The 27,347-nt window shown below is 35.2% G+C and overlaps 1 protein-coding gene across 1 annotated transcript in view; it reads right to left on the minus strand.

Moving 5' to 3' along the window:
* Nucleotides 1-27,347, minus strand: part of LOC115450751 (potassium voltage-gated channel protein Shaw) — a 227,759-nt gene that overhangs the window by 157,738 nt on the left and 42,674 nt on the right. Inside the window, exon 3 of the mRNA XM_037437251.1 lies at nt 12,959-13,091. Coding sequence (XP_037293148.1) covers nt 12,959-13,091 — 133 coding nt within the window. The remainder of the gene's footprint in view (nt 1-12,958; nt 13,092-27,347) is intronic.

A 27,347-nucleotide genomic window follows, 5' to 3' on the forward strand; every position in this document is an offset into this window, starting at 1 on the left:
TATCATTCACTCATGAGAAGTACGACTGAGGTATCACAACTTGATCCATATTGGGTGAGTAATAATTGAGGTGCTTGATCGTGAGCCAAGTGGAGACAGAAAAAAGAAGAAGAAACAATATTCTGTCATAGAAATTGAGCTGAGTCATAATTTGAAGACATCATCATTAGTAACGAGCATACTGCAGCCTTAGCCAGAATATAAGTAAGTAAGACCTATTATATATAAATATAAGTTTTCACTGAATTATAGATTGTGAAAGGTAATTAATACTAAAATGACACGCCTTGTTGCATGCTGTTATTACCCTAGCGTGGTTGTACATTTAGCTTGATTTACATTTCTATAATTTTTTTGTAAATGTTTTATTGTAACAAATAAATAACAAAAAAATAATAATAACTGTACTATAGGACTCAGGAAATCATTTCTACAAGAAGTTGAAATATGTCACTCAAACCTACTAAGGAGTGGGGTACAAAGATGAAGATTTGCAATCCCACATAACTAAAGTAAACTCAAATTCCCATGGATACTACTTTATAGGCTTCCATAAATTTTATTTTCCACACACAAAGTTATGGCTGAAGTTATTATGACATTTATTTTGCAAATGTGTTTTTATTACCCATACGGGTATCTTTTGATTGGATTGAAGTGGAATCGCTGTGACTAACGCTGTGGTCACACTAATGTTGTCAACGCCAATGGCACTAAATAGATGTAAAATCTTTTATATAAAAGTCTAATATGAAATGTAGAATTCCTAAAGCCGCTGTTAAAAATGATGAATGGAGGCTAGGTTTAAACTGAATGCTCTTATTTATATATTTAAATATATGCTATTTTCACTGCCTCAGTGGCGTATTTGTAATACGTCTGCAGTGCTGACGTTTTGGGTTCGATTCCCGGGTTAAGCAAATTGATATTTGGTTTTCTACTCAGTGTCAGTCTGGAGTTTGGAATCAGTATCCTATGTGGCACTAGGCGGCTCGCCCTTTATCACATCATAGGACGGAATACACATGACGGAAAGTGGCTGCACCAGTTGCGACCCTGCCTACCCCTTCCGGGATAAAAAGCGTGAGCTATTATTTATTTATTACGACAAGCGCCCCGTGATGTGATAGAGGGCGACCCTATCGACACATGGGTATCATACATCAAAACGTATTGCAGCAAATACCTAATAAAAATATTTTTATGATCGCAAATAATAAGAATCAAACTATCTTTCGTTTCTATATCATTTAATAGCTAAGATAATAATCAACAAATACTTTTTGCTGATAGTAGTATATTTCAAATCAGCCCAGATAGCGACCACCATACACAAGGTGTAAAAACCCGCCATAGTGGCCCATGTAAGTGTGTCGCGTTCCGAGTTCAGCCTGTGTATATCCAGTTCCAACAGGCCGACAATTGTGTCGACTGCCGCGGTGTAATCTCTCGTTAGTCGACATTGTCATCGTAGCGGCGACAGCCTAGCCTAGGTGTGAACGGACTGCCGAGACAAATGTCCGCATGTTCAAATCCCAAGGGCGTATTCTTTGTCAATTATCGTTCGCTTTAACGGTGAAGGAAAACATCGTGAGGAAACCTGCACATCTGAGAAGTTCTCTATAGGAATTTCGAAGGTGTGTGAAGTCTACCAACCCGCACTAGGCCAGCGTGGTGGACTAAGGCCTAATCCCTCTCAGTAGTAGAGGAGGCCCGTGCTCAGCAGTGGGACAGTATATAATACAGGGCTGATATTATTATTATCGACATTCTATTGGACCCCGCTCCACTTACCATCAAATGCAGCGTCATTTTGTCATGCACGTATATAAAAAATACCTCATTATTACTAACTACATTCAGATTTAGAACAAAAGCCACCTACAGATACTGATATTCGTGAAGAACGGTAAAATCCAATCCAATTAACGAAATCCTTTGATCCGTGTCTGATCCGGCATGTGGTCTATTTGTCGGCTAATTAAACCGGCTGACTCCGAGTTTCCGGCTGCCTCGGCGTAGTATGTTACGTGCGCGATACGACACTGCAAGGTCCCGGGTTCCAATCATGGAGTGGGCAAAGTGATACTTAGCGATAATGTGAATGTTGTTATTTGCTGTGTTGAATGATCAGAAAACCAATTCATATACAACATACCCTCTTGAAGTGTGAAGGGGAAGGGGTGGCATAACGGAGACGTGAGGCATGACGGGGTCACACACATATACAAGTAACTACGCACAATACAGTTGTGTTGTTGGCGCCAAAAGATGGTCATTTTGCATCAGTCTTTAGTCTGACAATTATAGGTAATAGGACCGAGCGCATCGGTTTTTACACCAAAAAAACATTTTTATCATTATTTGATCTAATTTTTAGTGAATACGAAAACACACATAAAACGGTAAGTGCTTGAGCTACTACTTTTGTTTTTTTTTATTGTGTTTTTCTAGTGATATTACTTTACGATATATTTGGAACAAAATTACTCTAACAATCGATTTGTTATTTCTGTTTATTATTTAAATAAGTGTTAAACGAGGGGCCTAACGGGGCATGGCTCTACGGGGTACGATGGGGTACGCCATTGTGCCCCGTAGCTGTTATGAAAATAGGTTGAAAGAATGATCTTTTCATTTGATAACAGAATTTATTTTGTTTTAGGTAATAAAACGGTACGAACGTACATAAAAAATAGTACGAGAGGCAGTTGGTCTGCGGAGAGCATGAAACAGGGCATTGATGAAGTTTTGAGTAAAATAGCAGGCTACCGAAAAGCCTCTCAACTGTATAATGTTCCGCAGACGGTCTTTCCCATTCCCAAGTAAACTGTGAGGCAAAGTTGCTACTTTGTCTCACAGTTTACTTGGCGTAGTTAGCTAAGTACCCCATACTGCCCCTACCCTGGGGCACAATGGGGTTTTATTGAGAGTTTAATATTTTTTTAATTTCTTTTTTATTTGATTATTTATTCTACCAAATTATATGCCAAATGTTAGTTTAATAAGTTACCTAAGTGTTTCAATTACATTTAATTAATAAAAATATCCTGATTATATTTTTATTTTTTATTTCCCTTAACGTCCCCATATGCCCCGTGTTCCCCTACATATAAACCCAACAGTTTCAACACTAAAACACATTTTATTGTTGCTAGACTAATTCGAACTCAAAACCCTATGAATATCAGCCCAAATATACTATAATATTGACCAAAACACCAAAGAAGTAGATTCACTACTTTGAATTTATTATTAAATATAATAAATATTCATTGAAATAAACCTATTTTACGGATCGAGGTTTCTTATATTATTATTTTCTATGTATATCTTGTATTTGGGAATATAGTATTTTTTTCAATTTCTAACATTCAAAGATAAGATATCATTACAACCAATATTTGTAGCTTTTATTATACTGATATATTTATCCGACATCATATTATTTCAGGATTGAATAAAACTAACCAGATCATGTTTAATCAAGTATCAAAACACGTCAGAAGCTTTCGGAACTATCCTTATATCCGAAACTAAGGGATTAACTTGACAATTACATTTAGTGGACCCTTACTTTTTGAGTGATTGAACTCTAGAGGTGATTGTCTTTATCGTTGTATCGATTGCGTTTTGATGACTAGCATATTGCTGTAGTACGCGTTGCGGTTGTAGACCGTGAAGGTTAGAGTTTGATTCCCAACTAGGACATATATTTTTATATATTTTGAGTAATATCACAAAAATATAAAGTACGTGGATTTTACATTCGATGCGTTGATATGTATTTTATCACTTTACGGGGAGAATATATGAAGGTCAAAGATGTAACGTCGTGTTCTTTGACTGCCGCGATGGTGTAGTTGTAATACGTATGCGATACAAGTACGGCTTCCTTGCTGAGGTCCTAAATTCAAATTCCGGAAACAAAAATAATTGTAACTGGGTTTGTCTATCTTAAAATTACTCAGTTACAGCCCGGTGTCAGTAATTGGCGGTGTGGTATCCCGTGCCACGGAAAGCATATAAAGCCGTTGGTCCTGCGCATTTCTCTCCGCTCACGTCGGATTTCCGTCTCACCGGACGATGAGTGTGAAGTAACAGAAAGTGCACCTGTGTATTGCGCACACACTAGTGCACTATAATATCTCCTGCGTACCTAGTTGATCTCTGTTGAGATTGGCGACTTTTATTCATTCATATGAATCAAGAATATTTTACTAAACTAATTAGACTCCTACCTAACCTCCCTAGGATAAAACATTGATCATATGTAACTCATACAAAACAACTCAACACTAAGCTACATCCCAACTACGCTTCAACATTTGTAGCTAAAACATCCACGCTTTGCACTTACCCTCTTGAGACCGCCTCGGCCGGCGCATGAATGCATGCAATTTACTTGACTTTTATTTAAAATACGCTTGTCCAGTTTCGCTATTCCCACGAAGGTTCGTTCACATTGTCTGTTTCATTTACGTGCTTAGGATGTGGTAAAAAACACGACACGACTCCGAGTCGTTTTATTGTGATTGGTTGAGAGCCTACCACGTGACTGACGCATCGGTCTCTCGACCAATCACAAACATCGAAATTTAACATCGACTTACGAGTCGCGTTTTTTTTTTAATTCTAATGAAGCTATACTTTTTATTCTACGTTAGGTATCTCATTGTCAAAATGGTCTAATGACACTGGAATATCGCTGTAAAATTTTGCTTCCGTTCTTGTGATAATGAATGCCTTAAGACATTAATATAGCAGAAACAATGCATCTAATTACCATAAATCAACAATCTATTGCTAAAAATATCTTACACTAGCTTTTGCCCGCGGCTCCGCCCGCGTTATAAAGTTTTTCGGGCTAAAGTTTTCCGTTATAAAAGTCACGCTATATATTTTCCCGGGAGCCTATGTTCTTCCCAGGGTCTCAAACTGTCTCCATACCAAATTTTATCCTAATACGTTGGGTAGTTTTTGAGTTTAACACGTTCGGGCAGACCGATGCAGCGGGGGACTTTTGTTTTATAATATATTTTTGTAGAACTTTTTAAGAGGAACAATCCCGTCATACATTATTGTTGCATAACTTTAACCGTTTACGCAGCGCAAGCAACAGAAGCTCTCAAAACTAATAAATTGTCCCCGTTTTTGCATCATGTTTCATTACTGCTCCGCTCCTATGGGTCATAGCGTGACGATATATATAGCCTATAGCATTCCAGGAACAAAGGGCTGTCCAACACAAAAAGAATTATTCAGTTCAAACTCCTAGTTTCTGAGATTAGCCATTACTGCTCTGCTCCTATTAGTCATAGCGTGATGATATATAGCCTATAGCACTTCACGAACAAAGGGCTATCCAATACAAAATGAATTTTTTAGTTCGAACCGGTAGTTCCTGAGATTAGCCATTACTGCTCTGCTCCTATTAGGTATAGCGTGATGATATATAGCCTTTAGCACTCCACGAACAAAAGGCTATCCAACACAAAAAGAATTTTTCAGTTTGGACCGGTAGTTCTTGAGATTAGCCATTACTGCTCCGCTCCTATTGGGTATAGCGTGATGATATATAGCCTATAGCACTCCACGAACAAAGGGCTATCCAACGCAAAAAGAATTTTTCAGTTCGGACCGGTAGTTCCTGAGATTAGGCATTACTGCTCCGCTCCTATTGGGTATAGCGTGATGATATATAGCCTATAGCACTCCACGAACATAGGGCTATCCAACGCAAAAAGAATTTTTCAGTTTGGACCGGTAGTTCCTGAGATTAGCGCGTTCAAACAAACAAACAAACAAACAAACTCTTCAGCTTTATATAATAGTATAGATTAATTAAAGAAAAAGAATAAAAAAGAGTTCGACACCGATCTGAGACGCTGGACACAGAAAAGAAGTAAGATGCAGACGGGGCACGGATGTAAAATGTCTCTTCCGCATCACTTTCATACAAAAAGTGTAGAAGCGTTGCGACACAAAATATACAGAAAAGACAGGGCGGGGGCGTATGGGCTTCTGTAAAGCATTCACATTGGAAAAAAATGAAGTTAAACACGTGAAATCATCTTATACACTGAAAATGTAACTATTAATGAAGAAACTGTCTGAAATGTTCCTTTTGGTTAATATTTAAGACCCTTAACCTAACAAAGTGTCTTCAATATTCCCGAAGAGATTATCTAGAATGCCTGACATCAATTCCAACCGTTTCTAGCCAGTTTCTAGTCTTAACGTAAATCCTGATAGATTGGCCTTTTTGGAGCTAACTATGGTAATTAATAACCTACGAGCTTTGTATACGAATTTTAAGAATCTTAAATCATTTTACTGGCTATAAAATATAAACGAATATATCATTATTTAATGTGTGTTTAAAATTGCATAGTTTTTGATATAATGTTTACTAGGTGGTAGGTCTGTCATATGAGAGTCCGCCTGGGTAGGTACCACCGCAATGTCTATTTCTGCCGCCAAGCAACAGTGTGTAGTCACTGTTGTGTTCTGGTTTGAAGGACATTGTAGTCAGTCTAACTACTGGACATAATGTGACTTAACATCTTAGGGCGGCGAGCGCAGTGAAATACCGAACATTATTTATAATTTAAGATGTTGAATGGTGTTTCTACTGTTTATGGGCGATCGTATCGCTTACCATCAGGCGAACGGCAAGCTCGTCTCGTCATTCAAAGCAATAATAAAAAAAAACTGAATTTATACTCTCCCACTGCTGAGTATAGGTTCATACCACTGAGAGTATTCACTGTTTAGGCCTTACTCTACAACGCATGCTTAATGGTTGACAGTATTAGTCAATTGTCATAATATAAGGGAGCAGAACTAACCAATAAAAAAAAACAATCATAAATTTTCATACTGGTAGACTATTTTCAATCTCGAAAAATGTAAGAGAAAAAAAAGTTCAACAAATTGTTTCAATATTTCCAAAAGCATCAATAAACCAGAAGCATTTCTTTTCAGACAAATACTCTCACACTCTGCCTATAAAAAACAGCCGAAATCTTACCTCGAAGGTGTCCCCTGTCCGTAAAAATGTCTCCATGAGAAATGTGTTCACATTTGTCCAAACGACCCGAAACCGATTTACATATAAACTGTTCCCATTTTAACATATCTGTTTATTCTACTTCATTAGATTAATATTATCGAAGTTGCAATTTATTATGGTTATATAATGCGGCGATAGCTTAGTTGGGAGTGGAACGGACTGCCGAGACGAATGTCCGCAGGTTCAAAACCCAAGAGCATCCACCTCTGACTTTAATAAATTTATAAGTGTATTCTTTATGAAGTATCGCTTGTTTCAACGATGAAAGAAGACATCGCGAGGAAAGGATATACAATTTGACGCTATGTAAAATCTATCAATCCGCACAAGGCCAATGTGGTGGACTAAGGCCTAAAAACTCAATAATAGTGAAACTAAGTCCAGTAATAGGACAGTATAATACAGGGCTGATATTATTATTAACAATGGTAACTAATCTCATGAAATTTAATAAGATTTAGTGGTTATTATTTTGACGAGCTAAAAAAATAACTAAGAATATAAACCCCTTATCCAATCAAAAATGAAATTCCATACTAATACCTATTACCTATTCATTAAAGTTTACAATCGGTAAACAAAGCTTTCTGCATGTAAATGACTTGTGTAATAAGCAGAAGAGCGTATATTTTTATCAAGTAAAACCCAGCCTTATATGACAGGAATTAGAGTTTACGTTTGCTTGAAAAGGATTCTAGGGCTTTCACTTTTAAGTAGTGTCCTCAGGCTGTTTATACCACAGTGTTTTCTTTTTCTAAAGCTAAAAGAATGGTATCAGTGTTGGAAAAAGATACGTAAGATACTAAAGAAGCACAAGTGTTATTGGTTGGTTAAAATTGAACTTCTCTCTAAGAAAGTAAACAATTTTCGAACGAAAATATATGTTTTACTACAGCTTTCCCTACTTATGCATTCTCAGGAGAAAATTCGAAATCTAGATAGTGTTCTTAAAATAGTATAAAAATATATTATTTTACGTACTTAAAAGAAATGGGAATCAGCATGAAGTTACCGAGTACCTCTTTCATAACTTAAAAGAACAGAGAAATGAAAGACAAATTATAATTAACAAAGTTGTCTTTAGATTGTTTGCGCAACCCTCGTTAAATTAATAAACAAGTCCACAGCAATTATTAATTTAATCTACTTAAAAATACTAAGAGCTTTCGGGAGCTTACGAGAATAAGCTCCTAATTGTGTCAACAACGGATTGTTTACAAGGAAAGTTTAAGACGTAAAAAGCTGCGGACGGAAAGTTTAACAAGTGACTATTTCAAGGTCCCGCTTTTAAATGGAAGCTTTTGTTTCATTGCGGTATTATCCTGATAAGAATATTTCCAGCATTATAATTCTGGTCCACTGCGGAACATAAGCCTCATTTACTAAGAGGTTAGGCGTTACTATACTATATTGACCTGGTATGGGTTGGTTGACATCACATACCTACAAATATCCAATGGAGGAATTTTAGGTTTCTAGGTTTCCTCACGATGCTTTTCTTCACCCATAAATAATTATAATTCACAAGAATTCATACGTAACTACAAAAATTCAGAAATGAGTCCCTTGGGTTTTGAACCCTTCAATCTTTGTCAAAAAAATAAATTGCATCACATTGTTGTGTTAATTGATTTTGAATATTATTTTAATGAAGACAATGTCGATAATAGTTTGACAGTAATACATATTCTTCGCTATGCCGCGCTATGCGGCGGCCTTCAGAGGATTTTCCCGATAAAAAAGTAGTTAAATTGCAGAATTACAAGAATTTGTGGCTTGAACGAATGACGGTTTCAATGTGGTGTCATTACCAGCTCTTTTATTTCTATGAATAGCAAACAAACACGTGTTATCAACGCTTAAACTACAGTGCCAGAAGGTTTAAATACAGTCAGCGGCAAAACATTCTGAACAAAAACAAAACTTTGAAACGCGTATAATTTCGAGTTCGTAACTTTTTTCTCACTAAAATAAACTACAAAGAGTTAACTTAAGATGTTTGTGATTATTTTGTTAAACATTTGTGGTTAAATATAAACGACAAGCCACTCGTTATTTTTTATTTTTATTTTTTTATTATTCACGTATAGTTTCTTTTTTTCTTTGAATGACGAGACGAGCTTGCCGTTCGACTGATGGTAAGCGATACGACCGCCCATAAACAGTAAACACTATCCAACACCATGAATTACAATGTATTGTTTGGTATTTTAGTGCGCTCGCTATCCTGAGATATGAGATGTAGTCTTATTATGTCCAGTAGTTACGCTGGCTACAATGTCCTTCAAACCGGAACAGAACAGTAACTACATACTGCTGCTTAACAGCAGAAATAGGCATTGCGATGGTACCTACCCAGGCGGACTCTCGCATATGAGAGACCTACCACCATCTATACAAAAAGTATTTACCCACGCAGTATGACCTCTTTAAAAACACCTACAAGTCATTTTCTCTTTCACTTTGTACTTCCAAAGGATAAAAACATCCTCGTAGACGGACACAAAAGCTAAAGAAACCAGAGCCGAAAGTTTTACAAATTTGCACCTTAACGTTAAACAGAAAAGTCTTTATTCGCGTAGCACCGGCTTCTCCTGAGTACTGGGACTTTGTTGATTTTGCGGATGAAACTCTTTGCTGGTCGTTGGACGGTCGAGGTTTCCATATAAGCTGATAATTCTACTTTATACTATAAACTCGATACAATATTTATATGTGGTGTCATTTAGTTACGCAATGTCAAAATGATAAAGGCGATTTGAAGTTTTAAACTGTTTAGCTACTTATGTGAATGACTGTACAAACTAGGATAATAAAATTAAAATACAACTTCATAAACATAAGTTTGAGGAGTTTAGATAACAAGCGGGGGCGAAATACGTAGATTCATGTGGGTCAAGAGTGCGCATTTAAACTTTGACGCTTCATAACATCGAAAACTATTTATATAATAAAACGAAACCGTGTTAATCAGTAAGACCGTTTATTTGTCAACAATTTGGATATAAAACTATTGTTAAAAAAACCTTATATTTCAAGATACTATGAAAAACAAAGAACGATCCGAACACGTACACTTACCCCTTTATAGGGGTAAGTGTACGCAGCATCGTGGGTAAGTGTACGCATCACTGTGTGTAAGTGTATGCAATAATAAAAAAGAGATTTTAGAGATAATATTAAATAAGAGAGAAAATCTAATAATATTTTAGAGATAATATTTATTTTAGAGATAATATTAGATAATATTAAATAATAATAAAAAAGAGATTAGCTAGCTTAAAAACATTAACAACATTTTTTATTTATATGTACTTATGGTATGAAATTTTTCGCTGGTTGAAGCATCAACATGTTGGTGAAAATGCAGTGGTGGTAGAACTGGTCAAAATGATGTCTGTAGCTGAACATGCTACAGAGGTGTCCATGATATTTTACTTTCCTTGTTAGCGTTGGATGATGTCAATGTAAGTCCAGTAGTCAACGACACATTTTGTACAGGTTGACTAAATGATGTAGGAGCTTTTTCGATCTGCAAAGAAGAGTCTTTCCCGGACATAGAAAGATTAAGGAATGTTGAAGGTGAAGTCGTTCCTGCACTTGCCGAAACTTCTTATGTAGGTAATTTAGAAAAGGTGGATGCTATTATGTTTGTCAAAGGCTGTGTGCGTGATGGAGTTGCAGCTTCTTGGATAGGTTCCTGACCTGCTGTATTTATAAAAGACTCTTCTACATTGTAGAAGAGCCACTGAAGAGAGATTGTGAGTTACTGAAGCTGCTGCGAAATTTTCCTCCGACAAAATGTCCCTATCTTTTGGCCAGAATCCAGAAACTTTGATTATACCCAGTCTTGTACAGCTAAATTCGATGACGGGTTGAATCGATGCTTAATGTTATTTACTTCAGCATACTCATAAATCAACTGCTGGAGGTTCTGTATAGTAAGACCGTAATAAAGATCATCACTTTGTTTGATATATTTGTATATAGGATTCTCTTGATCTTTGGTGAATGTCAAAGAAAATCGTTTCATGCTGGTAGCTGTCTTCGCAGCTTTTATACGTTTTCGCAGAGTACTTTCCTTAAGTCCGACTAGATAGGCAGCTTTTCGCTTACTAGTGCCTTTTGTAATTAATAATTTGGCGGTTTCCGGCTGTTCATCTGTGACAAGGCATCCTGAGCTTTCCTCTGGTAATCTCGAAGCATTTTCAATGTGTATTTGGATTCTGAAACAAAAAATAGCATCACATGTACAAAGCCATGCAAGCGGGGTAAGTGTGCATGCGCACACTTATACGACAAGCTTCTGCGCACACTTAACCCAAACCATTGAAACAGAATTTTAGCAATATTGTTACTTATGGGGTCATTATAACAACAAAAAACACTGGCAATTATGAAACTAGATATTAAGTAGCACTCGATTCTAAACAACATATTTCCAAAAAGTTTACATGACTAAAAAAAGATTACGTGTCAAATGTGATAAAATATCGTAAGAATTTTAGTAAAAATCTTCACTTACCTGTAAAAATAAAATGGTCCGCATACGGCAGCTGTAATACAAGCGCTACGCAGGATATCGTGCGGGGTACCAAAGAGGACAAATGCCGTCCCTTAGTTATAAATCGCATTCGAGATATTTTAAATGCGCACACTTACACGCCTCGCACACTTACCCTACATTACTCTACATAATAATAGGATATTCAGCGGCGTAGGTGATGAGCGGAGGCAGATACGAGCGTGGTTACTGAGGAAGCAATTGTCTATGATGTTTTATGGTTCCCGTAACGCGTTCATGCTTTATTGTGTGGCCATTAAAAACAAACAGCTATAATATTGTCAGTTATAAATCTTACTGAAGATTAAGCTGATGAAGGTTTATTATAAGAAAATGCAGAAACTTTTGAATAGATTTGAATGAAATTTGACACGTAGATAGACTGAAATCCTGAATTAATTTAATATAATATTTCAGAAAAGTTATTTTTTGACAATCTATCAAATTTTGACAATGAATAACACAAAAACTAATTCGAAATACCTCCGCTAACCAGTCAATTTGTACCTATCAAACTGTTACTAAACCGCTAATCTCCTGGCCACATATTTACCACGCAAATGAGACGAAACGACGGCAACTGTTTTAGAAATATGAGTACAAACGTAACGAGTCGTAAATTACCTCTTTTTACGCACCTGAGTAAGCGAGTAGTCAATAGTTCTATATTTATATTTATGGAGCAGTTGTTTAAAGTTTCTTCGGCTCCTAATACCTACTTTACACGTGTAGAAATACAAGTGTTACTTTGCAAAAAAATTAGTGGTGTGAAAGAATATAAATGGTAAAATCTTATGTAATATTTTATTAAAGAGATTGTGAAGAAATCAATTCTTGAACTTATAATATTTTACTACATATAATTTTTTTGATACTCGTTAACATCAGTTTAAAATCTGTTTATAACTCACATTATTTTTTTATTCGACCATATCCTTAAAAATAAAATCGATAACTATTTCCAAACTTCCATTTTATAATTTGTAATTCATTAGGGAGGTCCATAAATCGATATTATTCATTCATTCAGTTGTATTTATTTATTAGGTACAAACACGCACAACAGAGTTATATTCATTAGCTTTATAGTCAAGGGGCCCTATTCCGTCTAGAGGGTAAATCCGTCTTTTTACTATTTCGGACGTTCTAATTGAAGAACAGCTTTGATATAGGTAAAAGACTATAAAAATCTTTACTTACCTATACTGCTACCAAGCTGTCCTTCGATTAGAACGCCTGTAATTCCAAAAAGACGGATTTACCCTTAGACGGAATTGGCCGCCTGGCTGTACATCTATAGGTAGACTGATACCACAGACCTGCGTGTCTCTGTGTATGCTGTAGGTGGACCAGCAGCACGGCTCCACCTGGTTGGAGTCCAGCCCCCAGAACTCCAACTCCTCTTCAAACAGCGGCCCGCACACATTTGTAGGGTAGTGAAGTTTGCCAGTTCTGTAACAAGAATGTATTATTATATACTTATAATAACATAATATATTTTTTAATACAGCACCATCGTTACATAATGTCTACAAATCTTATCTATATATATAAAATAAAGTTGTGTTAGTTACACTATTTATAACTCAAGAACGGCTGAACCGATTTGGCTGAAAATTGGTGGAGAGGTAGCTTAGAACCAGGAGACGGTCAAAGGATGCTTTTTATCCCGTTCCCACGGGAACAGGACGTGGTATAAGAAAGCAAAATTTGGTGTGGAGATAATATAAGACCCTGGGAAGGTTATAGGCTACTATCCTGGGAAAATATATAGTGGGATTTTTATCCCGGAAAACTCCTTCATGCGGGCGAAGCCGCGAGCAAAAGCTAGTTATTAATAAAAGAACATTAAAAACAATAAAAATACATTACTAGAGATTCTCACACCTGTATTTTGAGGATCCTAAAACGATAATAAATTATCCGAAATACAAATTCGTCCGGTACCAACTAGCAAGAACAATGATATGTTAAAGAAACATTTACATAAGAATATAATTAAAAAGTACTAGAACAGTGTAAACTATAGATCTTAGTAGATAAGTATTTTCACTATTTCGCTAGATTTGCCCCCTATCACATCTTAGGACGGAATATGCACGGCGGGTATGTAAGTGAAAGTGGGTGGGTGGTGGTGAGAAAAGTGGGTGTACCAGTTGCGCCTACCACTTCGGGGATAAAATTTGGGATAGCATTACTGTTTATCGAAAGGCATAATATACTAGATGATCAGTATGCTCGTTTTTTCTTTAAGTTATATAATAAAAATTATAGCTCGTTTCCACAATTTTGTGTCGTTTCTGGTGCAAGTTGACGGCACGACGCCTACTCGACGCGTTTAAAAAACAATAAACCATTTTATTTTACGTGGAAACTCAATAAACGTGTTTACAATCAATGAAACGTATGAACTCCGATGCGGGACGTAGCGGTCGGAAGCGACACGCGATCATGAGCTCATGATGTCATTGTGGTGTTTGGGTTTTTATTTTTAGTTAACTGTTAATTAGTTATTGCAATAGAAGAAATTATGGAGGTGATGCATTTGTTGCTTATTTGCTGGTTTTCAAGACTGACACTAATTAGCTATATACAACCAATTTCTTTTTTTTTTTTTATAAGCAGTTTCTTGACTGAATGATTCGAGATTCCTCTCAGTGTAAAAATAAAAAAAATGTGATCAATAATGCGTAGAAATTTAGGACGAAAAATGGATTTTACTAGGCAAGTGGTACTTACTAGTTACTGATCAAAATAGTTGCAGAAAATTCAATACCACAGTAAACTAATTCACTAATCTAATAAATTAAATCATGCGAAAAAAAATCCAGGCTATCTTATCCTTCAAGAATAGACAAAGACGAAATACCTTAAACCGCATAGACAAAATCCTTGTAAAATTCGTGAAAATCGAATTACTCAAGAAAGCAGATTAAACCGCAAGATTTGTGTCAGCTAGCTATCTGACGTGGGATTTGGGGCTATAAAACATCGGTTACCGGTAAACCGCCTCCATAAAATGGAAGGAAAATTCCAGTGTTGAACGTCAAGTAACAAAGTTCAGTGGAGCGCTAAAGGCAATTTCCTGGAGTACTCACTCCGCACTTACTTTCGAAAATTCAGCTAGCTTGACAATATATCTCATACATTTTATTTTAATTCTGAAACCCTAGATGTGTTTTCTTTGAAATATCATGTAATTGAAGTACCAAACCTATTGTTTTCGCGGAGAAAGAAATCTACCACTACCGCCCAGCCTTCATAGGGCGACTGGACGGTTGCGAGTTTGCCGACTTTACGATCCGGCATTAAGCCGTCCGTTGAGATGGAAAACGTCTGACGACCGCTGAGCTGATTCCCTAAGACTGTATACACCCTATGCATTGCAATACTAAATTAAACTCCGCAGTGGCGTTCTTCGGCGCATTAGGGACGAGTGTCGACTCCCTCTGATAGAAAGTGTCTAATTTTCGTCCGCAACCGACCCTGGACAGTGCCGCTTAGTGTAATCCCCTACCTTCATTTTGGGAGGTTGGAGGAAGCTCCCGCACATCCAAGGATGCCCCGTGTTCACGGCAGCATGGGGCTACCGACTAGACATGACCAATGAAATTTTCGCCGTGTTTGAAATTGTTATTAATATTTACACTTCATACTACAGCTAGAGCATTTAACAGCTGCGATTTTGTTTTTGAGGACCGTCGAAATCAAAATCAGCTTACTTTCAACCACACAACATTGGCCACACAACATGACATTGCTCTTCAAAGTTTGGACCTGTCATACGGCGGCCGAGACTTAATCTTATTAAACTATTTTGAGTCTTAAAGATACTTAGTGTAAGAGACTGCGTAGACCAGTAGACTAATAAGCAAACACATAGAAACGTATATTAAAAATTCGAGTATTTTGGCCGAGCCTTGATTTCAAACGGGACAGTAGATAGGGAAGGTAATCAAAATTATTTTTTAGTTTGCCATAGCTTTGATCTCTTAATTGGTTCTTACGATAAACTGGTCTTTAATGGAAGATTTATTTAAGTTAACTAAATATATACAGAAAATGATTTTGATGGTATTTCTTTCACCACCTTACCTTAGGTTACTATAAGTATTTGCTTTTTTTTATACGGAACGCCAACGTGATCCCACTTCACCTGATCGTAAGTAGAATAGGGTCCAATAGAATGTCGACTGACGAGAGATGATTATCCCTCGACAGTCGACACAATTATGCCGGCCGGATAACCGGATATATACAGGCTGATCTCGGGACACAACACATATACGTGAGCCAATATGGCAGGTCTTAACATCTCGGATATACAAAGGCTGATTTCGGAACGCGACATACTTATGGCAACTATGGCGGGTTTTTGACACCTTGTTTACGGTGGTCGCTATTCGGGAAAATATAAAATATATCCTACCACCAGTAAGATTACTTACAGTTTTGCCAGTATAAAAATGCTTTTAAGACAAAAAAAAATCACATTTCTAAATAAAATCCAAAAAATCTTCAATCGAAATCTATTCGGCGGTTTCTATATTTACTTCCAACAAACATCCAAATTTCTAACATATTTACAAATTTGAAATAATCAACTACATTATAATTAAAATTAAATTTACAAAGGCAATTGTCTAAAGTTAATCACCTTGAATTATTATCTAAGCTAGAGAATCTCAAAGCGATCAGCCGTCAAAGTTATTGAAAGCGCTGAAAGTTTCAGCATTTACAATATTGGTGTCATAATAAAACAATACTGCTAGAATTTTACTATAGTTTAAAGCGTACTTATGAACAAGAAATAAATATTATAATTTTGCGCTCATGCGATGGTTACTCAATCAACTAAGAAATGGCAAAACATCAATGTAAAATGCTTTGTAATTTTTCTATATCGTGATTGACATGTTTTGAATGCGTATATTTTCTGTAAACATGTTATTTTGTATTAATATTTAAGGACGCTGTGATGTCTTGTCACACGACATTTCAAATGAGACAATATTACCAATTAGTAACTTTGGGGCGCAAATTTAGCCCTAATGTTCGATCTATACCTAAGTCTATTGTTTAATATTTTTGTAAGGAACTAATACTATTATAAGTAAACTTAAACTAGTTCAGTGATTGACTTTATTATCTAACAATACTTCTTATTAACATTATAAATGTGAAAGTTCGTAAAAATGTTTGAATGTTTGTTAGAAATAAACGCAGAAACATTAACATAACTAAACGGATTTTAATGAAATTTGCGGTCACTTTACCCTAGTCGTTTAAAAAACTAATTACATATTATATTTAGCAATTTTACTATAATAATATCTAATATTTAACTATATAAATACTGTGGAAAATTGGATAAGTTAGTAAGAAGAAATAAAAATTTGAATAGCACTCATAATATCTAATATTTTACTGTATAAATACTGTGGAAAATGATTTCCATAAGTTTGTAAGAAGAATCAAAATTTGAATACTATAGTACTAAATATAAGTAAAAAAAAGTAGAGGAACAAAATTTAGGTTTGTGTGCACGGAAATTGCTACACAGCGGGAATCAGAACAGATTTGCGTGCCGAATACATTTTGAATACTGATTTCAGGCCAGCATATGGTCTTAGGTAAACAAAATATGCTGAATAGAAACCTAGATTTTATCTAAGGCAACAGTGGTTTAAAGGTTTAAGAAGATAAATGTAGTCTACAACTTTCTTGGTGTTTATAGGAAGTTGTATTAAAAATCGTTCAGTGATTTGGTCATAATAGCAAACCGACAGTAAGACTTATATTTCTCATAAAAATAAAAATCTATTCCTAAAAATATACTCAAGCTAAAATATACTCTAAGACTTTTTTAATGGTGCTCGGTGTGTTATAAGAAATTTTATTAAAATCGTTCAGTGATTTTTTACGTGACAACAAACAGTAAAAATTATTTTTCCAGTAACAATTACAATTAGTCAAAAATAACACGGTTTTACTCACGTATACAAAAAGTAGTCGGAATCGCCGACCAGTTTAACAATTACAATTACTTATAAAGTTTTATTTAAATTTGTTCCCCACATACTCACACTCTTTATCCTTGAAGGGGTAGGCAGACGCGCAACTGGTACACCCAATTTTCACAGTATTCCGTCTCATGATGTGAATAATATCGATTTTATTGGAAGACTCCTTGTTTTAGTATTTACAAAATTTATTCCATTTCACTCAGATTTTTTTTACTGACACACCATCATATCCTTCAGAAAACCCTTACAGCACGTACACACATATAATCCATCAGATTATTCATCAAGCCTTCCATCAGATGAATCAAGCATTGTTTTTTTGCTTTTGAATGGAGACGAGCTTGCATAAACAGTAGAAACACCATCCAACACCTTGAATTATAAAGTATTGTTCACCTTGAATTATGAGGTAATCCACTGCGCTCGACATCCAGACATGAAATGTTAAGTCTTATTATATCCAGTAGTTATACTGGCTACAATATTCTTCAAACCAGAACACAACAGTGACTACACTGTTGCTTGGCGGCAGAAATCAGAAATAGACTTGCCACCAGTAAAAACAATCGAAATCGTCGTCAAAATCTAGTTCAACATTATCTGTTTTATGTAAATCTTAATTAAAACTTGGCTACGGTATAATGAATCATGAAGAGAGAGATATTAAAATGTGGAAACAACTTTATATTCAACCGGCAGTATCGCAGGACAAATTTCGGAATTTTAATACTATACCAAACATGGCCGCCGGAATAATTCGCTGATATAAAATACATGAGCATTTCGTTTGATTAAATTTATTTAATATTAAAGTTGAATGTCATTTGGATGATGGAGGAATTTTTAATCATCAGTTAGTTAAAGTATTAAACTCATATATTAAAAATAGATAATATCAGCCCTATATTATATACTGTCCCTTTGCTGGGCACTGGCGCTCTCTGCTACCGAGATGGATTAGGCCTTAGTCCACCACGCTGGCCTAATGAGAATGAAATGAGATAATAGAGTACTTCTCGGGTATGCAAGATTCTTCACGATGTTTTCCTTCACCGTTAAAGCAAGCGATAATTAACAAATTATTTTAGAAAAGTCAGAGGTGTGTGCCCTTGGGTTTTGAACCTGCTCACATTCGTCTCGGCAGTCCGTTCCACAACCAACTAGGCTATCGCCGCTACCTATCAATTAAGTCACCCATCATTTGAAAATTAAGTAACAGTGGCAGTCTACCGTGTAAAGAAACAGAAATACTTCTAAAGACGTTAAAATTTTATTCAAACAAATTGCAGCACAGGAACAATATCCCAGAAGACATTGGTTACGAGCGCTCTGGATTGCATCATTTACAATGTGGAAGCTTCTGCAATCCATCCGAGGTATTTATGAGGTGATCTGTAGGTGTAAATCACGGAGAGGGAAGTGCAGTGGTGATATCGAATTAGATCTTTTATTGCTATCGAGGTGGTAGAACATAATGATTAGAACATAGAACATAACGATTTATGTTTACGCGAATTTTAGACGTCTAAATAAAACTAGTTTTTTTATTTTATCGTTTTTTTATATTTTAATAAGATGTATGTCGTCCGACAGGTTAATGTTACAATATCTACGTATAGTGTACAACTATTTTTTTTTATGTTGTATATAATTATGTATATAATTGTAAAATGTAGGTAGATATTGTAATCAAATAATAATAGTAATAAATAATCGGCCTGCCTCTTAGTTCGCCCCGTGAATAAAGGCTTCAAAGTCTTAGTAGTCCATTGAAATGTTACATTTTTTAGGCCTTACCTTGCGTTTTTTAGAGGACGCAATTTTATTTTTTAGAAGTGTAGGGGGGGTCAGTGTTAAGCTAAAACCAAGTTTGTGGGGTCGCCACCCTTGTCCCACGGCCGCCATCTTGGTTTGAAATGGTTTTTACGATGTATCTCTTAAACTATTTATCTGACAAAAAAAAATTATAAACATTTTTTGTTGCAAATTAAATTCTCTACAACTTTGGTCTAGTAACTTTTGTCGTAGAACTATAAATAAAAAAAGTTATAAGCGAAAATGTTAAGAAATTCAATGTTAAGCAATGTCCATTGCAACGTCATCAGAACGTGTGTTTATAAGGTTAATAATACGTACAACACAAACCAGCGGTTGTCGGCTTGTAAGCTAATTACTGGATCCTGAATCGCTTTGGGACAGATGAAGCAATTGCTTAACATTTTTGCTTATAACTTTTTATTTATAGTTCTACGACAAAAGTTACTGGACCAAAGTTGTAGAGAATTTAATTTGCAACAAAAATGTTTATAATTTTTTTGTTAGATAAATAGTTTAAGAGATACATCGTAAAACCATTTCAACCCAAGATGGCGGCCGTGGGACAAGGGTGGCGACCCCACAAACTTGGCTGTAGCTTTACACTGACCCCCCCTACACTTCTAAAAAATAAAATTGCGTCCTCTAAAAAACGCAACCCCAAATGTAACTTTTCAATGGACTATAGAGAGTTCAAATGAATATATATAAAAACCGCGATAAAATCTGAAAAATAGTTTTATTTCAATATTATTCAAATTTATTTAGGAACAGTTTATATATATAGCATTTTTAATCCATTCAAACTTGACAACGCAATAGCAACTTTAACGCTTCATATAATATTTGAACCCCGAAAATACACGTGCAAATTTTACCGTTTTAAAACATTTGAAACATATTAAAGCTAGACATTTACGGTTATATTATAAGCAGGATAAAAGAATAACGGAACAGAATTTCAAGTTGAAAAATGTCTTCTTCATTCTCTTGACATAGCATTACTTATCTCACGTCGCGTCAAACGAATGAAATAGAATTGAAAATACAACATGTTCACTCTTTTATTTCATCGTATATTTACAGTACTTCTATTTGAGTTGTGATAGAAGGTTGTAGCCAGATATCGTCAGGTTTTACTGGTGGTGGGTCTCCCATATGTGAGAGTCCGCTATGTACCACCGCAATGTCTATTTCTGCCGCCAAGCAGTAGTTGTAAGGACTGTTGTGTTCTGGTTTGAAAAACATCTTAGTTTGTGTAACTACTGGACATAATAAGGCTTAACATCAAATGTCTCAGAATGGCGAGCGCAGTAGAATACCAAACAATATCTTGTAATTCAATATGTCGGATGGTGTTTCTACTATTTAGGGACTGTCATATCGCTTACCAGCAGACGAACGGCAAGCTCGTCTCGTCATTCAAAGCAACAAAATTAATCTTACTAGTTACTTAAATAACCTTTCATAGTTGTATTTGAAAGTCCGTAAACATTCTCTACAATCTAAACAATAAATTCCGAAAGTAATTTAATCGATATTCGATTACTCTTTTTAACTAATAACTCTGCGAAAGCTATATCCATCCCAAATGGAATTGACAGGGCGCGCTGTTTCTGCCAACAGAACGGTGAACAAATAAAGGGATACACAGCCGTGGCGTAAAAAACTACGCTCTGCAATATACATATAACAAATAGGCTAAGGGTTAAGACGGACACGGCGTTTGGTGTAGCTTGAGATTGGAATTTTTATCAGTTATTTTCCTACTCAAAAAAGGAAAACGTATCAAGGGATATTTATATTTTGATTTTCTTGCGTTTCGAAAACTGCAACCTTCGTGGTCTCAGGGCGGACTGCGTTTATCATCCGAAAATTCAGTTACAATATCTATATTTAATAAGTATACAAAGTCTACCAAACTACGATAAAGTCCCAAAACGAGCTTTATTCCAATGTTTATTTGCGTAAACATAAGAATACAAAATATATCAGAACAATTATTTTTCTGTCTTAAAGGCAACCATCGCATAGTATATTATAGGTACATCTTTTTATATCTTTAGAACAGTACCTTTTAAAACGTGGAAATGTTCTATCATTTATACTTAAAAGAAATAATTACAAGAAAATCTATTAATATTATAGTTTTATTTCTTGAAATTAAATCAATATATTGGCTTTAAAGAGGTTGCAAAAGAAATTGAAAAGTAATTTTGCTCCTTTGATTTCTTTTCAAAGATCTTAAGAATTCACTTCAAAAAAGTGGTACGCCAACTTCACTCTTATGTAACCTATTCAATTCTAGGGTTGCGGGAATGAGCTACATTTATACTCATTTCTAGGTATATCTATAAGCAACTATTTGGTTGTACATCTCTCGTATGCAAGAGTTTGGTTAGGTATTGTATTTATTTACAAACTAAACTTTTGGGATAAAAGACGCGCTATATATTTTCCTATAGAGTATGCTGTCCTTCCTATGATCTCAAAATAACATATCAAACATTAAAATCAGTACAGTGGTTCAGCTGTGATTTTTATTCATTTTATTTCGATATTTATATACACATATATGACTTATATGTACATACTATATATTTATAACAACTCGAGTGCTTTTCGAGGTCAACAAGCCACACTTTTGGGTTACCTATTATTCTGAAATATCGTATAGTCTACATCAGTGGCGAAGGGCGAAGTTTTCCGAAAGGTAATCCGACACAAAATATAGGTACTATTATGCATAAATGCGGTCTGCAATTTAATAATAATTAGATTCTACATAAATTACGAAAGAGAAGTCGACAGGAATTACGTTATATGTAGCCTTCACCACTGGTACACAGACTCCTACGCTACCACCAAACCTACACAAACTTAATTCAAAAACAAAGATTTTAACGCCAATTGTGTTACCAGCATAAAACAGCCCGGCACTAAAACAGGCCCCGCTGTATTGTTCATTTTGGGCGATTGTCTGCCGCGACATCTGGAGACGGCACAGGTATACAAAATTAATACAATTCCGTAACCAAAATACTCAATACCGTTGTTCGGCTTTTGTGTTCGAATTCGCTAATTGCGTTTATTTGTGTTGACATCTAAGGAAAGCATGTTTTCTCTCCAATTATTTGGTATTGGTCGGGTATCTGTGTGGTATTGACTTATTCTGGAACAAAGGTCTTATATTGTATTTTTCCGGTATGAAAACTAAATATATTAATGAAGAATGAATTAATTTATTTATTCCTAAAGTTACATAAAGTTTGTATTAATTAAATATTGCTAGTTATTTTTAAGTTATTAGGATACAATTTCCAATGATTCAAGCTGCTAGAAACTGCAAGACACTAGACCAGTGTAGCATGGACGTCGACTAGGTATGCATGGGCGCTGCCAAGATTAGTTTTAGGGAGGTGCATCTGCACCTACGCTCTATACTATATACTCGTAATATCATTAAGTTCCTTTTATCAAATTCAAATCGCGCGGGTTTTTGAAAATACTTTATTCTAAAAACCTCTATGATCGATAGTTCCTATTGTTGCAAATATATTCAATGACATATTTTATCTGATTTATATCTGGGCAGGGCGTGCACATGCACATACTTGCACCCCCCTCCCGCCACCCATATAAGCAAAACAAACGCAACATTCAAAAACAGTCCGCCATTTTAATTCCACATTGCAATTCAAAAGCTGAACCCGAGGAGAAATCTTTATATTTTTCAAATGTATTTCGTAGTAAATAAACTCAGTAATCCGATTCGTAGTCGTAGATCGGAACGTGCCAAGTCCGCTATTTACCGCTGCAAATGCCAGATTCATAGCCTTTACCGTGTTCCCATCATCTGCATCGTTTGGAACGATTTATTCGCAGTAATTTCAGTCATAACTTGTTGTCTAATCTTTGGCCCTCAAAATACAGGCACTGCCTAGTTTGGGCCCCCTCTCAATTAGTGTTTTGTTTTAAAAGTTATAAGTACTAACATTACTAATAATAATGTAACTATTTATGCGTTCCTAATTGTTATGTTTGTGCAAAAATAAACATTGATTATTATTATTATTATTACAAAAAAAAAAAACACAGTTCAATCCCACTATTTTGTGTCGCGTGTGTGCAGCTTTGACAACATCAGCATAGTGTCTTATGGTAACTGGAAAGCTGTTGAATACTGTAGATCTCTGCAATTCGAAAATGCCATTGCTTTACCACTTGTGCCGACAAGCAAGCACACACTATTCCAATTTGAATAGTAATCTAGCATAATTATTAATCATTTTGAGTTAAAAACATTTTAGGATAAGCGCAATTGAGTGCTTTTAATTTCTTTGTAATGGAAAAATATGCAATCAGCTCTAGATAGTTGCAGAACATGAAATAACACCATTCAATTTTATTTTTAAACCTTAGAAAATCGAAAATAATGAACTACTTTTGATGAAATCGTTGAAATTTTTATTCCACAAACAAATGTAAGCATTAACATTTCTGTGAAAATGAGTTAAAAGATTCACATGTTTTCACAATTTCAGTTAGAGAAACATTTCCACCGTAGCATATAACCAGTTTTGTTACAAAATTAAAGTTTACTCGTTTTCAGTTTGTATGAAACTAGAAAAATTCCAATTTAGATGAAATTGGGATAATAAACACAATTGGATTTAATTTAGCGAACAAAATCACAAAATACCCAAAATTAAATGGTGAAAAGGTAATAACTATATTCATTTAAAAACATTATTTCAGAAACAACATTTATTACATTATAAAATGGCAGCCTTTTTATACCAATTCATATCTAGATATATTGTGCGAATAAATGTTTTTTCTTCTTCTGTATAAATACAATAAAATTATAGTAGGCTGATGTCTGTACATTTGATGTTGAAAAAAAAAACTAATATTGTCGGTTTTTATAAAAGCACCAGAAACCAAAAGAACAATTTATAGAATTTATACGTCTGTATTTTAAACTCTATGTTTGCCCACGCTTCACGAAAAAACTACTGCATGGAATTGCATGCAGTTTTCACCGATGTACTGCTAGAGGTCTAACTTAAAATATCTCCATTTATCCAAGGAAAATATAAAGCGGGACTTTTTATCTCGGAAAAACTTTTTCACGAGGACGGAGCTGTGAGCAAAATTTTATATTGAATAAAGATAATATATTTTAAAATCAAAATATTTTTGGTCAATTAAATCTTTTGGCGAAACTATTTTCGATAATACCATACAGGCACATCTTAGTGCGTAGGTTTTGCATATGCAAGTCTCCCAAGGCATGCATCACCATTTTTTCCATTTCGGGCCTGATGAGAATTTTTGGGCCAGCTCCTTGCTCGCCAATTCATTTAATAGAAAGAATAATTCGCAATGGTCGATGACTTGTCCGTGAAATAACAGACAAACTAATTTCCATGCTCTTTCATAGTCTTATTTAGACCTCTTAAATATTTCGTTGTTTGTCTCTATTACTTCAAATTCATGGGTCCCTAGGGATAGTGTCAAAGAATTTATTCCCTCTATTTTTGTGATTTAATACTACGTGGACAGATGCAAAAAAAGAAATACGCTAAATGAGTAATAAAACACAGCCGCCATTCTACATTATATATTCAAAATGGCGCTATTTTTGTTTACATATAGCGCTCCACGTTGCTCTCCGTACGATGACAAGTGACAAAACATTAAAGACCTTATCAATAACCTTATAAGGTACTGTCAACTATTAAAAATAAAAATACTTTACATTATAGCCAGCGGTGACAGCCTAGTTGGGATTGGAATGGTCTGCCGAAACGAATGTGCGCAGGTTCATAACCCAAGGGCACATGCCTCTGACTTTCTTAAATGATGTGTGTATTCTTTGTGAATTATCGCTTGCTTTAACGGTGAAGGAAAACATCGTGACGAAATCTGCATACCTGAGAACTTCTTAATCTTACGTTCGTATCGAAATGAAATGATTTATTTGAATCCGTAAAACGTTATACATTATTTAGATTCCGTCAATATTGACTCTACCACCAGTTCGGAAAGCAGTTCTCACCAAAGAAGAACGGGCAAGAAACTCTGGTGTTGCTCTTTTCAAAATCAGTTTAATGTATAGACTACAGTTACTATCTTTGTTACTTATCGCTTGTTTTAACGAGGAATACATCTTGAGGAAATCTACATACCTGAGAAGTTTTCTATAAAGATGTTAAGGGTTTGTAAATTCTGAATACCGTCCCATTACCGGGCACGGGTCTCCTCTACTTTCCAGATGGATTAGACTTTCGTCCGCCACACTGGCCTATTGTGGATTGGCAGACTTCACATACCCTCATTTATAAAGAAGTTCGCTGGAAAGCAGGTTTGCTCTCAACGTATTCCTTTACAGTTGAAGCAAGCAATAATTCACAAAGGACACACATATCTTTAGAAAAATCAAAATTGTTTGACCTTAAGTTTTAAACATTCAGTCATTCGTGTTGGCAGTTATTTCCACTCTCAACTAATCTATCGTCACTTTTTTAAAGTCTTACATGTTTCAAATACCAATAAATATTCTGTTGAAATTATTCGAAAACCAATGCTTATAAAAAGTTGCTTTTGATGCATATTGCCAGTTCAAATCATCCACTAGTGGTAAAATCGAATCCATTCAAGCAGATGCAGATAACGTAAGCCATTTTATACCATAACACTATTGGAATAAACCACAAAATCGAATACAAACGGTATTTGAGTAACACTACGTGTTAGCAATAAAAAATATACAATAATTCGGTCAAAAGAAAAATTATTACACACATTACAGTAGGGTTTACGGTACTCTGTCGTAAATCAGAAAGGTTGTGAAACCGACATATAGGGTTGGCGAATTGATTACATATAATTATTTATTAATACTATTTTTTGCACGCTGATCTGACTATGAAAATCCTTTCCTGGAACAAATGGCGCACTGTCCCATTTAACGTATAAATCGATGCATCGATTCGCATTTAATTTGACGATAGAACCTTATCTCATCCTTTTATGCAGCGAAAGGTCTTTAACAGCAAAGAACTGTGTAGAAGTACATGATTAAAACTAATTGATATAATTACGCGTTGTGAAGAGCAAGAAAGACGAAACAATATTTAAAAACGTTCAACATAAAACTACACAATAGGTTAGTTTCTTATATTTGATTTTGTACACTATTTTATTTATGTACCAGAAAGTTGTATGGAAAAGTAACTATGAAAGTAAAATAAATATTGGTTAAAAAATAAACCCGTTATTCATATTCGCATTCGCAGAACCCTATTTTGATGATGCATGTTGCCTGAATATAGAGATCCCAAAACTTATAACAATTCTAGGAATTTACCGCTCTCCTTCTTTTAAGGATACTACCAATTTTATCAACTCACTGGATAATCTAGTCTCTTTAAGAAGTTACCCTCATGTAATCTTAGCGGGTGATATCAATATAGATATTTCAACTAGAGATTGCATTTCACACACTTCTTCAGAATATTTATGTAAAACTGCTGAACATGGTCTCCTTCCGGCTGTCACCCTTCCCACTCGACTTGAAGCTTGTCTAGATCACATTTTTCTAAAATCAACACACTCAGCGCTTAGCGTAGTATGCGATACTGATATAACAGATCATAAAATTGTTATTATGGGTCTGTCGACCCAAAAATACAAAAACAAAAAGCCTCCTAGACTTAAGTTAGTAACAGATTTCGAGAAGATAACCACGGACCTGAAAGAAATTGACTGGACTTCTGTGCTTAAAATGACAGATGCTAACGAGGCGGCACATCTATTTTGGAAACTTTTTCGACCATTGTACAAAAACACACCAATGAAG

The sequence above is a fragment of the Manduca sexta genome, chromosome 10 (genome assembly GCF_014839805.1).
Source record: "Manduca sexta isolate Smith_Timp_Sample1 chromosome 10, JHU_Msex_v1.0, whole genome shotgun sequence".
Classification (NCBI taxonomy): Eukaryota; Metazoa; Arthropoda; class Insecta; order Lepidoptera; family Sphingidae; genus Manduca; species Manduca sexta.